At 49.3% G+C, this 16,625-nt stretch overlaps 1 protein-coding gene across 1 annotated transcript in view; it reads left to right on the top strand.

Annotated features, from left to right (window-relative positions):
* The window catches only part of CHRDL2 (chordin like 2), a gene marked incomplete at its 5' end in the record, with an annotated part of 61,749 nt that overhangs the window by 21,188 nt on the left and 23,936 nt on the right, over positions 1-16,625 (top strand). The window contains 4 exons of the mRNA XM_084613997.1: positions 5,458-5,570; positions 6,871-6,964; positions 8,416-8,558; positions 16,227-16,320. Of these exons, the coding sequence (XP_084470123.1) occupies positions 5,458-5,570; positions 6,871-6,964; positions 8,416-8,558; positions 16,227-16,320 (444 nt within the window). The remainder of the gene's footprint in view (positions 1-5,457; positions 5,571-6,870; positions 6,965-8,415; positions 8,559-16,226; positions 16,321-16,625) is intronic.

Raw genomic sequence — 16,625 nt, 5'->3', positions numbered from 1 at the left:
ACACAAATGCACCTCTGAACCCTGAATCCTCATTGACCACGGACAACCACTGTGAGTGGGGTGTGGTGAGGGAGCAGAGAGGGGCACTGAAAAGGAACTTTTGGTTGTAGGACTCAAGAACACGAGGCGTAAGGCTCTGCCCCACGCACTCTGGGGTGGGCGTCCTGCTCACAGTTCTATGTTTATGAATCCTGCTTGTGGCATTTCCCCTAATTAACGTCGGGTGACTTCCCGCCTTTCATTAAAAGTTTCTTTTCTACACTCAGTCTCTGTGCTTGCGAGTGGGGAAGTATGGCCTCTCAGAGGCGCCCTGGAATGGTGTGTAATTTTCCCAGGTTACGGCGTGGGGCTTGAGCCGGTTCTGTGTTGTAATGTTGAAAAGGAACCCCTAGGTATTGAACCCGACCCTGGTTGCTGCCGGCTCCACCTGGCAGAAGGGTTACATATATAAGATACAGGAAGTAATTGTCCCACTCTACTTGGCATTGTTGAGGCCTCAGCTGGAATACTGTGTCCCGTTTTAGGTGCCAGGCTTTAGGAAAGACATGGATAAACTGGAGAGAGTCCAGAGGAGAGCAACAAATAATAAAAGGTTTAGAAAACCTGATCTATGAAGAAAGGTTGAAAAAACTGGGCATATTTAGTCTTGAGAAAAGAAGACTGAGAGGGGGACTTCATAACAGTCTTCAAATCTGTTAAGGGCTGTTCTAAAAAGGATGGTGATGGATTGTTCTCCATGTGCACGGAAGGGAGGACAAGACGTAATGGGCTTAATCTGCAGCCAGGGAGATTTAGGTTAGATATTAGGAAAAACTTTCTAACTATGAGGATAATTAAGTTCTGGACCAGGCTTCCCCGGAAGGTTGTGGAATCCCCTTCACTGGAGGTTTTTAAGAACAGGTTGGACAAACAGCTGCCAGGGATGGTCTGGGTATACTGGGTCCTGACTCACTGTGGAGGGATGGATTAGATGATCTCTCGAGGTCCCTTGCAGCCCTACATGTCTATGGTTCTATGACTGTAACTCTTTTGGAATACAGTAATTTTACCTGTGTACGTTTTGGGCCTGATTCTGATCCCATTTATATCAATCTAGCTCCCTTGACTTCAGTGGAGTTACTCCTAGTTTAGGTCCTTTCTGTTTTCCCTTCCATGTCCTTTCCATCCTTTGCTTTATCTCATTCAGTTTCACTCATCGCTTCCACATATGTCTTTTATAATCCAGCTTTGTCCCGTAGGGCTCGATGCAGAGTGATTCCTGCAAAGGGCCGAGCCTCCTCAGCCTCAGTTGAAGTCAGCTAAGCACCTTGCAGGATTGGGCCAAGATGGACCAAAGGTCACTCTTTGCTGGCACTGTCTCTTAGCCTGTTTAGCTGTCTTCTCCTCCTGAGGTTAGTCTCCATCTTACATGTGTGTCCGAACTCAGCTTGTTCTGTAGCCAAGTTCTTCTCCAGGATCATGGCCAGCCTTGCTTGCAATTGGCCCGCACAGTCTTATCAGCCCTGCTGAATTCTTCTGCGAGCAACTGTTCATGTCTGTTGTCAGCTGGGCTCAAACAGGGCAGTGGCTCAGGGTACAAGAAAGAGAATCCCATTCAAGTCGCTGGGATCTATCAAAATGGAATCTTCAGTGCTGCTTTCCTAGAGGCCAGACAGTTCCGGGCTGGGTGGATCCACCCAGGAAAACACCCCATCAGCCTCGGTCGTGGCAGAGGGCCCTGGTGGCAGAACATCAAACAGGGAAAGAAGTCTGTGGATGTGCTTATTCAGGACTCGGCGTCCCGCTGAAGAAGTCCTATGGAGTTAGAAAGGCCCCTCTGCAGTGGGAACCGAGGGTAATAGTGGAAAGGGTGCGGGGAGCCATGTGGTGCAAGGAGGTGCCATCACATGTCAGTGAATCGGGCCCATTGCACGTATCCTTCAGGTTATCCTGTCCCAAATGTAGCTGCTGTAACTGCTGACAAAGCGTCCTTGGTGGCACCGTAAAGATGAGGGGACGAGGCTCCCGGCCTGTGACTTAGTGGCAGCACTGAGCTCAGTCGAGTGTCTGATCCCTTGGCCTCCTCCCTTCCCAAGCTGGCAGAGCTCAGGAGCGCTGTGGGAGTGGGTCTCAGTGTGCTGCGCTGTTCAATGGTCATCCCGCTAGCCAACGCTGGAGCGAGGCTGAGGTGCAATGTGGGGAGCCCCCTCCAGTGTGCTCCCCCTGCACGAGGGAGGCTGCAGTGCTGGGTCTAGAAGTCTGGAGTGAATCCAGAGGGCGCCTCAGTCCAAGGTCTGACTGTGCCAGGTGGTGAGTGCAGCTCTTTTCCCTTATCCATTGGCTGGTTCCCTACGGCAGCTGTTAAGGGGTTAAACCCAGATTTGGGATGCTCCTGAGCAGAAAGGACGCCACCTCCCCCTTCCTGTGCACCTGCAGGGAAGAGGCCCTGCGCCTTGCGCCCAAGCAGCAGGGATCAGCACTGCGAGTGGGGCTGCGCAGCCAACGGACATGGGGGATGTCGGACCATGGCTATGCCCCTGCCACCCAGGCTCGGGGGTCAGGGCTGGGAAGGAGGAAACGCTTGCTGGCCCTCCAAAGCGCACCGGGACTCTGGGAGCAGCTGCTGCTGTGGTCCCCCCTCTCCCCGGAGCCCCTTGCAGCATGGCTAGCAGGAAAAGCCTCAGTAGAGTCCTTAGCATGTGAAAAAGGCAATGACAGCGTGGCCCTTGGGCAGCCTGTCCTGGGGTCCCAGCTCTGCCACTGACTCACTATCTCTTAGGCCAGCTTTCCCTGATTTCCCCTCGTACTGGGGGACTCGTGACTTTGCTTGAGGTCTGTGGCAGCGGTGTGGGCTCCGCGTCTCTGAAAACCAGGCCCATGGAAACCGAGGAACACAGAGACTCAGGCCCACTTGTTCAAAAGGGGCCTTTACTTGTGAGTGTCTCAATTTGCAGGAGCCCAGTTTGAGTCACTGCAGCTACTCGAAAGTGACGCCTGTTTGTTGCTGACATTAAACCTTACTAGTCCCAAGGAAATCCACACGCACAAGGGGGTCGGAATATAGCCCCTTTCTAAAAAAACACTGATAAGGGAAAATGCTTCCCTGAAAATGTCAGGGGACAGTAAATGAACCATTGCCGCTTGTGGTATCCTGGAGCGCTAACACCATTTAGCCTTGTGCATTACTACGATGATTATTATTTGCGTCACAGCAGCGGCTAGATGCCCTCGCTAAGATCAGGGCCCCATTGTGCTCGCTACTGTATGACCTCCCAGGCAGAGCCCATCGAAAGAGACAAGACACAGCTGAAACGTAACAACCTTCAGCTAAAAATGGTTTCAGATAGCCCTACTGATGTGAAGCAGTCACGAGCTAGAAGGCTATGCTGAGTAACGGTCCCACGAGCTGCAAGGCTCCTTTTACCATCCCACAACACGGAATTCTCTTTACACGGAGACAAGTGCTGGGCCAGATTCACCTGCACTCAGTGACGTCAGGGATGAATTTGGTCCAACTCCAGTGAAGTCATTAGAGTGATGCCAGGGATGGGTCTGGCTCACTACATTTAAATCTACAGCGACTTCACAGCATGTTATGGGATGGAGCGAGAAAGCAGTTTCCCAATCTCAGCAGCTCACGCTCCCACAGACGTCCACAGTGGCAGAGACTGGCTGGCTCTGTTTAGGAATGCTTGGGGGGATGGAACAAATCTCTCCTGACTGAAGAGCCAGTCTGATCCCTGGTAAGGCCTGTCTCTGCTGGGGGCGCGTATGGTGGAAAGGATCAGACAAAGGTCTGCACTGTACACCGTCCTGAGACGGTCCCAGTGGTTTGCGACTGCTACTGAAAAGGGGCTGGGAGAATTCTCTTGAGTTTAGAGCAGGGGGCTACAAGTCAGGACTCTTTTGTTCCCAGTGTGTCAGCGATTATATCCACCTACCTCAGAGGGTGTGTCTGGAGACCTTAACTGCTTGTCCAGCGCTTCGTAGCGGCACAGCACCCGTTCTTAGTGGAGGCTGGGGCAGCTGAAGTTTTTCTTTCAAAAAGTGGCTTTTTTAAAAAAGTGAAAAACGTTCTGAAAAACATTGTGTCCTCGACATTTTCCGATTTTTGACCAAAAAATCCTAAAAAGGAAACCACAAAAATAAAGAATAAAAAAAATCCCCCCAACCCCCAAAATGTTCAGAACCAAAAAAACCTGAAAAATGTTCAGTTTTTGATTTTTTTTTCCTTCAAGGAAAACCTGAATTTTTTGGAGGAAAAATTTCAATGAAAACAAAACCATTTTCATTTTTGTCTACATTTCTTGCAAAAAAAAACCCTCAATTTTTTTTTCAGCTGGCTCGTCCGTTCCTGTCTTGCTTCTTCATCTGCCCTCCGTCCCTTTCTTTCTCTCACAGGATTGCCAACCCCAAATGTTCAAAAATCATGAGTCAGGCTCATCAAATATCATGACATTGGCTTTGAAATCATGAGATTATGTGAAAATAATTGATTTGGGTTCTTTTTATTTGCCTTCTGCTTTTTGACACTTCAGGGTGCACTGGGTCACATTTTGAAGCTTTCTCCACAGCTGCGAGGGCTAGAAACTTACTTTTTCTTTAAGAATGAAGGCTGAAATCATCACTTATCACTTGACTCCAGGAGCTGGGGCTTTAAGGAAAACAATAATTATCCTGAGTCTCATGACAAAATCATGAGAGTTGGCAACACTGCGTCTCACTCACTGTCTGGATTAACCCTTGCATGTCCTGCAAGCTGTGACCCTCTGAAGTTGACTCTGTTCTGGCCACGTGTTTCCCAGACTGTAACACTAAAGCCGTCTCAGATCTCTCTGCCTGACAACTTATCCTGGCAGTGCTGCTGGCAACACAGCATGGGGCATCCAGGATGAGAGAGCGTGACAAACAGAGCTGGTCGGAACATTGCCAATGAAATGGAATTTCACCACAAGATCTTGTTTCATTGAAGCCTAAACGTCCAGAGATTTTAGAGTGACAAGGTGGGTGAGATAATATCTTCTATTGGACCAACTTCTGTTGGTGAGGTAAAAGATATGACCTGCCCCACCTTGTCTCGCTAATATCCTGGGACCAACATGGCTACATCACGGCATACGTCCAGAGATATATCGGTTTCAACAGTTTCTGGTAAAAAAGACTGATGTCGCATGGTTGAGGGGTTAAGGCCCTGACCTGGGATGTGGGAGACCTAAGTCCCTGGTGTGCCTGATTTAGAGCAATTTGGGATGGAAAACTCTGTTCTGAAGCAGGCAGAGCAGGGACTTGAATGTTGGTGTCCCACGGGTCAGTGCCCGGACCGCCAGGATACACATTCTGAATCGAAAAGCTTGGGTTTGCATCTTAACACGGACACTAGAAAGTATTGGCTCAACCTTGCTGATTGACTGGGGAAGGATAATGCGTTTCTAAGAGCGCTCCCTTCTCATGCATAACGTCTGCCTGTTTGATTTTCAGGTCCGGATATGTTCTGTGATTTTAATGGCAAGAAGTACGGTCCAGGAGAGAGCTGGCATCCCTACTTGGAACCCCAGGGGCTGACGTACTGCATCCGATGCACCTGTTTGGAGGTATATCGTCACAGTCTAATCTGTCGTGCTGATCTACAATATGAGAACAGGTGTCACTGGTTACCAGACTTGTTTATAGTGGGCTGCTGGGCGTTAACCTAGCTTTGGCGGCCTTTAATCAGCCCAGTTATGATGGCAAACTGCAGTTGGCTTAAGGGTAACCAGCTGCTGGATTAGCCTCATCCTTTCTGGAAACTCATTTCACAACTGAATCCCCCGGATGGCGAAGCTTTATCACTGGCTCTCACAGCTTCGTAAACTGCATTCTCCCGGGAAGCCATGCTGGTGGATTATGGGTAGAGTTGTGGTGGGGTCCTGACCCATTGAGGGCTTTGATGTTCAGGGACAGGGCCCTGGACTAGCAATGGAAGTGGACTGGGAGCTAATGGAGGGACTGGAGAACAGGGGCTGATGGCCTTGCAGTAGCCCATCCTGCTGAGGAGACTTGCTGGAGCTGGAGCTTCTGCATCTTCTGCTATGTTGAGTCCTCCTAAACACAGGGAGAGCCTGTCTGGAGTGACAAACACACGGGTCCCTGGGGCCAGGGCCAGGAGCAAAGGATGACATTCCCCAAAGAAGACTGAGGCTGCATTGTGCTAGGCCCTGCACAAACACATAATAAGAGAGAGTCCCATAAACCTGACAGTCCAAATAGGCATAAGAACGGCCATGATGGGTCAGACCAAAGGTTCATCTAGCCCAGTGTCCTGTCTTCCGACAGTGGCCAATGCCAGGTGCTTCAGAGGGAATGAACAAAAAATCATCAAGTTATTTATCCCCTGTTGCCCATTCCCAGCTTCTGGCAAAGGGTGGGAGGGGAAGCAATGGCACAGAGACGGGAAGTGCCTTGCCTAAGGTCACAGGGAGAGCGAGGAGTAGATCTCAGGTCTCCTGAGTCCCACAGCAGTGCCCCAGGTACAAGACCATGGAGCCTATTGGATCAGATCAACTTAGTGAAGAGTCAAGCAATGCTGAGGCTTTGCACTGTTTGGATGAACAGGGAGCTCTGACAGGATCGGGGCACGGGGCAGAATGTTTACAGGCCAGCTGGCCCCTCTAGTAACCGGTCAGACAGCCTCATAATCATTGTACTTGTCAAGGATCAGACGCTGGTTAGCAGCTCGCGGTGGTACCCAACAATTTAAATACAACTGCCCAGACCCTAAGCTGGGGTAACTCAGCCTAGTGCCTTCCACTTCTGGCTCAGTCCAAAAGGCCAAATAAGGCAGCATCTTCATAAAGGCCTGGGGGGGAAGGATTTTTGTCCCTGAGCAGCCCTGTTCTCTCTCCCTGCAAACAGAATGTGAATGTGAGCTGTTACCAAATCCAGTGCCCAGCCCTGCATTGTGTAAAGCCTGTCACTGACCCACAGCAGTGCTGTCCTCGCTGTGCAGGTAAGTGGATTTCTGGAGCAGATTTCTTTGTTCCACATTTCTGTTTCTCTGGGAGCTCAGTTTCTGTTGAGGCTTCTGCTTCTGGACAGTCAGGGCGTGAGGGAAACAGTAATCATAACAACGCTCTGCACTTATAACATTGTTCTTAGCTCTAAATATTTATATTAGGAGAGGGTCCAAAAGCCCAATCGGGAACGGGCCCCCCGTGTGCCGGGATCTGTACAAACCCAGAGGAGACAATGCCCAATAGAGCCAGATCACCGACTGGTGTCAGCACGGACATTAAGGGAGCTGTGCCAATTTCACCAGCCGAGGAGCTGGCCCACAGAACCCCCTTTGCCCCCAGCGATGTCAAAACACTTGGTGAAAGAGGGCAAAAATGGTTGTCCCCATTTAACAGCAGCACAGGGTGGCCCTGAGACCGGCTCAGTGCCTCACAGCCTGGCAGGGCTGGAAATAGCTCCTGGATCACATGATATTTTGTGAGGAGGCCGTGGGGACACGCCCACCCAGGTGAGGCTGAACTGGGTGCGCGGACCCAGGTGCTGGTCTCCTGCATTAACTCTGCGACGAAGACACACCCTTAGTCTCTCTGTTCCAGTGTATCCCTCTGCAAAGTGGAGACCATCTCTCGGGGGCGCTAGGATTACTGTGTGTAACGAGCTTTCGTGGCCTCAGAGGAACGTTGCTGTAGATGTACAAACTATTATTATTCCACCTCACTACTGGAAACAGACGCGCCGTCCGGGCCGCTGCATGACAGGACAGGAAAACATAGAAATCTGAGCTAAATCCATCAAACCCTAGTGGTTTTTGTCACCCCTCCCCCCCCCCCCGCTCCAAACGTATAGCACTGCATTGTGGCTTAGACAACGTGCTCACATAGTGATGGATATGAGGTGTTCAGAATCCTCCCTTACACCCTTGTGCAGGCTACCCGGGGCAGGTGGGCCACATCTGGTGCATTGGTCAGGGTAAGGAGCAGAATCCAGGCTCTCCTCATTCCCTGCCCCCTTCCCTGCATTGTGGGGAAGAAAGTGCTGTCGGGGCAGGGGAGTAGCCTCTCACCACCCTCTGAAGCCAAGGGGAGAAAGGGAAAAAGTGTGGCTTCCTTATCCACAAGTCCTTCCCTTTTACTATGGCGTCTTTGGCAATCTAACTCTAATTTTAAGGTTAGCAATAATCTGACAGAGAGCCAGAGCAAACTGTCTTTATGGGCTTCCTTCCAGCCAGAGATGGCCCAGGCCAGGCTGGATCCGGGGCTGGGCGGGGGGCTGATAAAAGTGTTCCGTGTTTACATCTCCCCTGGAAGATGGTCCCAGCTTCCCATTATTCAGAGCAGCGTCAGCGGAGAGGATCTGTTTAGTGTCAGGGTTTCAGGTCCTGCATGCCGGGCCTGGGAAGCGACGAGACTCAGCGGAGCTGTTGCTGTTCCTCCTCTCTCCCTGTAGAGCCGCACACGCCGTCTGGTCTCCGGGCGCCTGTGAAGTCTTGCCAGTACAACGGGACAACCTACCAACCAGGGGAGATGTTTACCACAAGCGAACTCTTCCCTTCTCGGCAGCCAAATCAGTGTGTACAGTGCAGCTGCTCCGTAAGCTATTTTTGAATCAAAGGGAGTCGCAATGCTTTATCTGTCAGGTGGGCATGGGTTTGAAGGGGGAGGACGTGGTCAGGGAGTGCCAAATCTTTGTGTTTTAATCTTTATGTCGCTACAACAGCATCACAATAATCTGACCAGCTATTCCAGCTCAGCTCCGTAAGGGGTGCTCCCACTGGGCACGGCTGGCATGGCAATGTTATTCCCCATGAGCTGATTCTGGTAGCCATCCTCATGTTGAATAGTACCTCGCTCCATGAGGAGTCCCATTGGCTTCCGTAGGACTATTCAGTGGCGTCAGGTAGTGTATCAGGGCCTGTCCCTTTGGATAGGATTCTGCTCTTACCCTGGTGTAATCTGGAAGATCTTCCATTGTAGTCAATGGAGTCACAATGGAGTAAAACCTGCATAAGTGAGAGGAGATTTGGATCCTTCCCCATTACATGAGAACGATCAGACTTGATGAGAGACAGGAGTTCTCTGGCCAACCGACACCTAGGGCTGGATTCTGATCTCTTACACTGGTGTCAATACAGAGTAATCCCATTGACTTCAGTTGAGTCTCTCTGGGTTTACAATACTGTGTTGAATCAAGTTCAAGGTCTTAGTCCTTGTCTTCAAGGTGCTCGCTCAATGGCCTGGGCCCATGTTATGGGGCTGGTACAGCCTGCAGTTGAGTCTGGATGTCCGCCCTTGGCTTCTGAGCCGTACAGTCTAATGGTCGGGGTCAATAGGGTGCCCTCCCTTGCAGGGCTGCATGGCCTAGTGGCCAGGGTCAATATGGCAGCCCTCCTCATCAGGGCTGTGTGGCCCAATGGTCAGAGTCCATAAGGCTGCACCTTCTCACAGAGATGTGTGGCCTAATGGCCAGAGTCAATATGGCTGCCCTCTTCATCAGGGCTACGTGGCCTAGTGGTCAGAGTCAATAGGGCTACCCTGGACCAGCAGGGCAGTGTGGCCTGGTGGCAGGAGTGGTTGGAGAGGTGAGCTGTTGCCTGGGGTGGGTGGCAGTAAAGGTAGGGGGATCCGGGCCCTCCCTACTCCACTGGGTCCCAACTCAGGGCCCTGGTGGTGGTGGGGTTGCCCGCCACCTGCTCAGCGGGGAGCCTCCTGAAACATGCTGAGCCAAGCCCTGGTTCTTTGACTGTTTCCCTGTTAAGTTCCCCCGGGCTATTTCCTACCCGTTCCTCCACAGCTAGTTGTCTTGGGAGTCCCACGGCCTCTCCTCCCTCTGCAGCGTTGGATGCCTAAGCGTCACTGGTCATCGCTGGCTGGCTGGCCACCGCGAACTGGAGTGTTGGAGGTCCCTCTGCAGGAGCATGCAGTGCACCTCCGTTCTCTTAGTTAGTGAGCCCTGACTGAGCTGAGTTGCTCCCTTTAATATCTAGATTCCAGCTGGAGCATGCCCAGCAGACATGCGGGGGCATGGCCTCCTTGGCACACAGAGTGTGGTGAACCCCTGCTGAACCAGTGTGGGTTTGGTACACCCCGTCACAGCCCAGGATATCTAAAAGAGCCTAAAGCTCCAGGATGAAGACCATGGTTGAAAACTTCACTCTGGCTCGATAGAATTTAAAGCTCATCTATTCAGGAGACAGAACTTTCTCAGGCGTTGGTCCGGGACTGTGAGATGAACTCCCACAGGATCTAAGAGTGATCGCAAACCTCACCACCTTCTGCTCCCAGTGCAAGATGCACTTCTTCCACTTGCCTTCTCTGACATGAACACAGAGCAGCATGGACATTGCAAAAAATGCTCCCATAACACCCCCAAACAAAACACTGCACTGCACACACAATTCTCCCAATGGGGAGAGGTTGAGAGAGAGAGAGAGAACGAGTCACACGTGACACATGTCGGTCACATCACTTAATGCACGACTGGAAGGCGCTCAGACACTACAGAGATCAGGGAGGGATATGCATCAAGATAGAACAGAATAGAAATCGAATAGTAACCAAGATCAGAATCTGCCCACTGAGTGTGAAGATATGAAGACTGCATTAGGACCAGATTTTAGCTATCCTGCTTATGCTTAGTATTTTCCTTCCACAAGCAGCCACCATTGATTTCTATGGGACTACTCGTGAAGTAAGGTGCCACTCAGCGTGAGTAAGGATGGCAGGTCTTGGATGGCAGGACTTTTCACCTGGGAAGATGAAGGGCCCTCCAAAAACTTCTGACCACACCCTGACTAAATAATTCCTTCCTAAAAGCTACAAAAGATCCACCCTGCTACCAGTGCAAGATTGCTCCCTACTGTCCGTTTTCTAGTGCCTCGTCCATCTAATTGTAAACATCCAAAGTTAAGACCAGCAGAGGGGATGGCTTGGAATCATCCATTGGAGTTCACCACAGAGACCTTGCTGGGCTAGAAGCATTACTGTGGAGATGGAAGCACTTGGAAGAGGAGGCTTGGCCGTACACCAACACCTTTGCAGCATGGCTCCTGTGTGCTTAGAAATCCACTGAAGCCATTACATTACCAAGCTAAAGAGCAGATTTCATCCAGGAGCAAGTTACTGAAGCCCAGAGCAGCACTGCATGCCTTAGTAAGTTACATTGCTACCCAGGGTTTGCCTTACAGCCGTGAGGTTGGGACCATTTGTAGCAGAAAACCCTGCAAGAGTCTGTATCTTGTGCTTTCAAGGCAGATTCTGTAGTGAACTACTGTGATTCTCCTCAACTGGTGACCCCAGTGTTGTGGGTGTTATGACCCACTGTCATTATGAGACATTGGCTGTGAGCAGACTCCTGTCATCAGAGATAGTCTTAGCTACTTTGTGTAATCTCTGTTTAGCTGCTGAAGAGCAAATCATTGGTAGTGGATCATCTTGTTTTTCAGTTTGCAAACATTGCCAATGGGCATTTGATGAATATTTTTCTTCCCAGAAAGCCTGAAAGCCTGGGAGCAGACTCAGACAGGGACTTGGCTCGACTCTGGTAGCCTTCTGCCACAGTGTCTTACCCTGTCTTTGCAACAGATAGTGTTAATGGCCTGTTGAAAACCGTGTCCCAACTCCTGTTTGCTTTTTGAACTCTACTAGACTGGCGAGCGCACAGTTTGTCCATTGTAAGGCCCAAAGATGGATGTCTAATGTGTGATGATTCCAGGGCTCAAGATGCCAGTAAGCTGAGTGTCTGAGGATAGATTGAGTGGCTTCTTCTCATCTTTCCTGTTTCTCCAGGAGTAGAACATAAAACTGCCGAGCAACGACCACTCTAAACTTGGAAGGCGTGTGGTAACATTCCAAGCATCAATAACCTCTCTCTGCATGTCCCAAAGCCATAAAAAGGAGAGTTCTGTACAGAGATTGCTTTCATTCCATTTATTATATAAAGATATTAAAGGGGGCCAGATGGCTTATGGGGTTGTAATTGGGTGTGGAGCCTTTCAACTCCAGATCAAGTTCAGCATGAGAGCGTCCAGAAGTCGTTACTACCAGAAGGTTCTTGGGAAGACTACGTGGAATGAGTTATTGGTCTCAGACCAATTCCTAATGGATGGGTCTCCTCATCACAATGGACACTGGCTCCCTTGTTGGAAGTCTCTGTGGAGGAGCCAAGGATTGAATGAGCCCTGGACAGTGGGGATGGTAAACTAGTGCTAGTACGGCCTGGGGCTTAGTCTTCAGGACTGATAATTTCACATCGATCAACTGCAGTGAAGTCACGCAAAAATTCATTTGAAAAAATAGGAGGGCTTGATTTGTTGTCGTCTTGCACCATGTGTAGTCATTTACCCCTGCGCCAACAGGGCCAAGTCCTCGGTCCTCACTAAGGTGCTTTACACTTCAGCTGACATACTCAACATGAATAAGGATGGCCAAATCTGGCACATAGAGATAGACAGATAGACACGAGTTATACAAAATATATAATTGATGGGGCTGGTTCTTCTCATATTTACACCAATTGTATACCAACATAACTCCTGTTTGATGCCCTTGCTGAAGAGAGGAGACCCAGACCCAAAAGTTTTGTATATATTTGTATGTGTGAAATATAAACAGATGGAGAGGGATGCTTCCGTCAACAATTATATATCACTGCAGAGTTTGGTTTTACTGTCTCATCTGCTTTATGTGACACCGCTGATCAAGAACTCCCAGGTTTGTATGTACTTGCTGGATGCGTTGGATTGCTTTGCTCTGGTTCTCTGTTTATTCAGTGTCTTGGACACTAAGGGGAAAATAAAATGATCACAATGAAGCCAGCCACCAGTAAGATTGTGATTGGTCGTGTCTAATTTTGCCAGTTGCTGAAACAGCTGCACGAACAGCTGGTCTAACTAACCTCTTTGAAAACTGCACCAAGTGCATGGTCTTTGGCATAAATTCTTTTATTTATGGCATTTGCCTCTCTTCCACTTGGCCCATACATACGCAGTTCTAAGCAGCGACCTGACATTCTCAAGGGTAAATAAGGAAACAGTCATCCGTGACCTAAAAACAAGCAAGGGCCAAATTCCAGCAGCACTGAAGTCAGTGGAGATAGTCTGGATTTACACCCCTGACCCAAGAGCAGCATTTGGCTCAAGCCTGTCTTTGTTGAGTGGAGTCCCAGGATATTAGAGAGATAAGGTAATATCTTTTATTGGACCAACTTCTGTTTTAGGTTGGTGTAGTTAGGTCGATGCAGTGTCAGTGTAGACGCTGTGTTGACTGTTCTGGCTGTCAGTCCCTGGCACTTGACAGCCAGAGCCCCGCCATCTGGGGCTGACAGTCGGAGCTGAGCAGTGGGGCTCCAGCTCCAGGGTAGCAGCCTGGTGGGGCTCCAGCTGTCAGCCCTGGGCGGTGGGGCTTTGGCTGTCAGTGCCCCGCCATGCTCCACACTGACATCCGGGGCATGTGGGTCGCGCACTGCCGACAGAAGGAGCTAGTGTGGACATGCGAAACCAATTTAATTACTGCGGGGGCTGTATATCGACGTAACAAAGTCAACTTAGTTTTGTAGTATAGACATGCCGAGTGGTTCAGTTTGGATCCATTGATTCACAAGACTTGCTTCCTTCTTATTTCCAAAAAGAAAAGGAGGACTTGTGGCACCTTAGAGACTAACCAATTTATTAGAGCATAAGCTTTCGTGAGCTACAGCTCACTTCCTCAGATGCATATCGTGGAAACTGCAGCAGGCTTTATATATACACAGAGAATATGAAACAATACCTATTCCCACCCCACTGTCCTGCTGGTAATAGCTTATCTAAGGTGCCACAAGTCCTCCTTTTCTTTTTGCAAATACAGACTAACACGGCTGCTACTCTGAAACCTTCTTATTTCCATTCACCTACACACAACACCCTTGTCTTTTCTCACCTGGCAGGGAAGAAGCTGTCAAAGGATCTAGAGACGTTCACAGTTAGTTTAATTATCCTCAGTTGGGATACTATAGGTACAATGAAAAATATCCCTGACCCAATGCAAGGGGGAGAGGTCCCTGATATCTATGGGGTCTGGATGGTATAAAAGCCTCATACCAGCTCTCTCTGATTTCTACCTTGCGTTCTGCATAATGGACCAAATTCAGCCATGGGGCAAATGAATGAAACTCCATTGTCTGCAGTGGAATTGTGCTTGCTTACACCCAGGCTGAAGTTAGCCCATTATTCAGACTTATCCATAGAGCGCTGATCTTTTCCAGGCACCTCCCTACCAATAATAAATATTAGTGAGTCTAAACCACAAAATCCATCTCTGGATCCAGATTACAGATTGTTGGGAGTGCTTGGTTCTGCGGGTTTGGATTGACCCAATACAGAGATAGAGCAGAGCTGTAAAATTTGGATCCGGATCTGGGCTCAGATTCCAAACTCCATTTCCCATCTGGCTTCCCCACAAATCTGGGGGTGAATGGATATGGAATGAGAACTTGGCCTGCTATGATGCTGGTTAAACATGGCTGTCACTAGCAGGAGTCTAGCCTGGTTTCCCTAGTCAACTGGGCACAGACTGATTTGGGCACAGACTCATAAATATGAGACTCAGTTTTCCCCTGAGAATCATGCTAATCAAACCAGGCTATAATCAATTCCCTTCTTAATCCATAATGCAGTTTTCATAGCATAGTGCTCAAGCCCAAGATCTGACCACACTCATCAAAAATATGCTGGGACCCTGCTAGTGAAATCTGTTTATACAGTCGCACGGTGGCAATTGTTGTTTGGCACTGTTCACACACTGTGGAAGATCAACACTGTCCCTGCCCCAAAGAGTTTACCATCTCAGTGTGGGCTGGGCCCTACCACGCACACTCATTTGAGCATGTGCTATATAATACAATGCAACACTGCTTGATTCTGGTCCTGTCTGGTGGCTGGGGACTGGTCATGATTTCTTTCCCTAGTGGACAAAGACTGCAGAGCCTGATCCTTAGGTGGTGTCAATCAGTGAAGCTCCATTGAAGTCAATAGTGTGCTATCAGTTTACACCAGCTGAGGATCTGGCCCAGGGCCGGTGCAAGGATATTTTGCACCCTAGGCGAAACTTCCACCTTGCGCCCCCCCCCTTCCTTTCCCCTCCCTCTGGAGCATCGCTTATTATAAACTTTCAAAAATGAATACCGCATAATGGGGCATTGTTCATTAGAATTAATACACGTTTGGCTTGAAAAGTTATTCATTTCATTATTTAGTCTTCATATTTAACGAAAATAAATGAATAACCGGACAGTGTTGACATTGTTATCGTTTTCGCTTTGCACAGCATAGCTACACACGTGTATTCGCACGCGATAAACATGTACACTCAAGTACTGAACATACCCACACAACGGACACACAATATCAGCGAAATGACGCAGCAGCACTTGCCAGAGTCTTAGATCTGAAACAGCTCAACAAAACTAGTTAACCTCAGTCAACAATCTCCGAAAACGAGTCAGCTTAGCACTATAAACAGCCTGTCAGAACGGGGGACGTCCTTGCCACTTTGTACCCTGGTGAAGCAGTACGCTTGTGCCCGTGACACAGCGCTGGCATAGGCTATAGCTGTAATGTACGAGAGAACGACAGGTTAAAATGCAAGTTCAGCGACGTTTCTCTTTTCTTCATTCATTCGTTTTCCAGCAAGAGCGTAAAAAAACATCGGGGGGCACCGCTTTTTGGCATCCCCAAATCTTGGCGCCCTAGGCGGCCGCCTAGTTCGCCTAGTGGTTACACTGGGCCTGATCTGGCCCAAGGACTGTACACTTAGAGACAAACCTGGGGAAGGGTGCTCCAATATGACAGTTTCAGATACTTAGCTCTTCTATAGCACTTTTAACCACTAGATCTCAAAATGCTTCACAAAGGGGGTCAGTATCATTAGCCCCATTTTACAGATGGGGAAACTGAGGCACAGAGTGGCAAGCAACTTGCCCAAGGTCATCCAGCAGGCCAGTGGCAGAGCTGGGAATAGAATGCTGGTCTACTAAGCTATGTAGATTGAAGCTGGAATGGAGTAATTGCAAATTATACAACAGCTGCCCTTATTGCTATAGCAAATTGAGGGCCCTATCAATCCAACCATTTTTAAGAACTTCCCACTGAAATCAAATAGTGAAATCTGCTTAAAAATCAATGGCACAATTTGGCCCCTGGCTACTAAACACTAAGGGTCACTGTACTTGTCCGGACATTGTTAATGCAGATGATGCATCAGGTTGTTTTTTGTGCTTTCTAGGAAGGCCAGATTTACTGCGGCTTGGTGACCTGCCCTGATCTGTTGTGCTCCTCTCCTCTAACTGTGCCAGACTCCTGCTGCCAAATCTGCCAAGGTAACATGGGAACCAGTCCCTGCTACTAAGTGAGGTCTGCTGTCAGGTCAGTGGATGGGAATCACAGTCCTGGCCGTTAGCCAGGAGGGGGAATGTCGCACTTATTAAATATGACTTTGAATATCCATGCTGTAAATTGCACAAATCTCTGCCTCCGGGTCACCAGCAATGGTAAGAGAGTCTGACACATGCAAAGCCTCTTGGGCCAAATTCTTCTCTGTTCCAGCAGTGCCCCTCCGCTGTGTCTTTGTGTGGAGTGTAAGTAGGATCAGTGTCATGGCCTGAGTCGAACTCCTTGTTAACTG

This window comes from Lepidochelys olivacea (assembly GCF_965140295.1).
Source record: "Lepidochelys olivacea isolate rLepOli2 genome assembly, chromosome: 1".
Classification (NCBI taxonomy): Eukaryota; Metazoa; Chordata; order Testudines; family Cheloniidae; genus Lepidochelys; species Lepidochelys olivacea.
The sequence above is the reverse complement of the archived record's forward strand: the minus strand, read 5'-3'. Positions and strand labels throughout refer to the sequence as shown.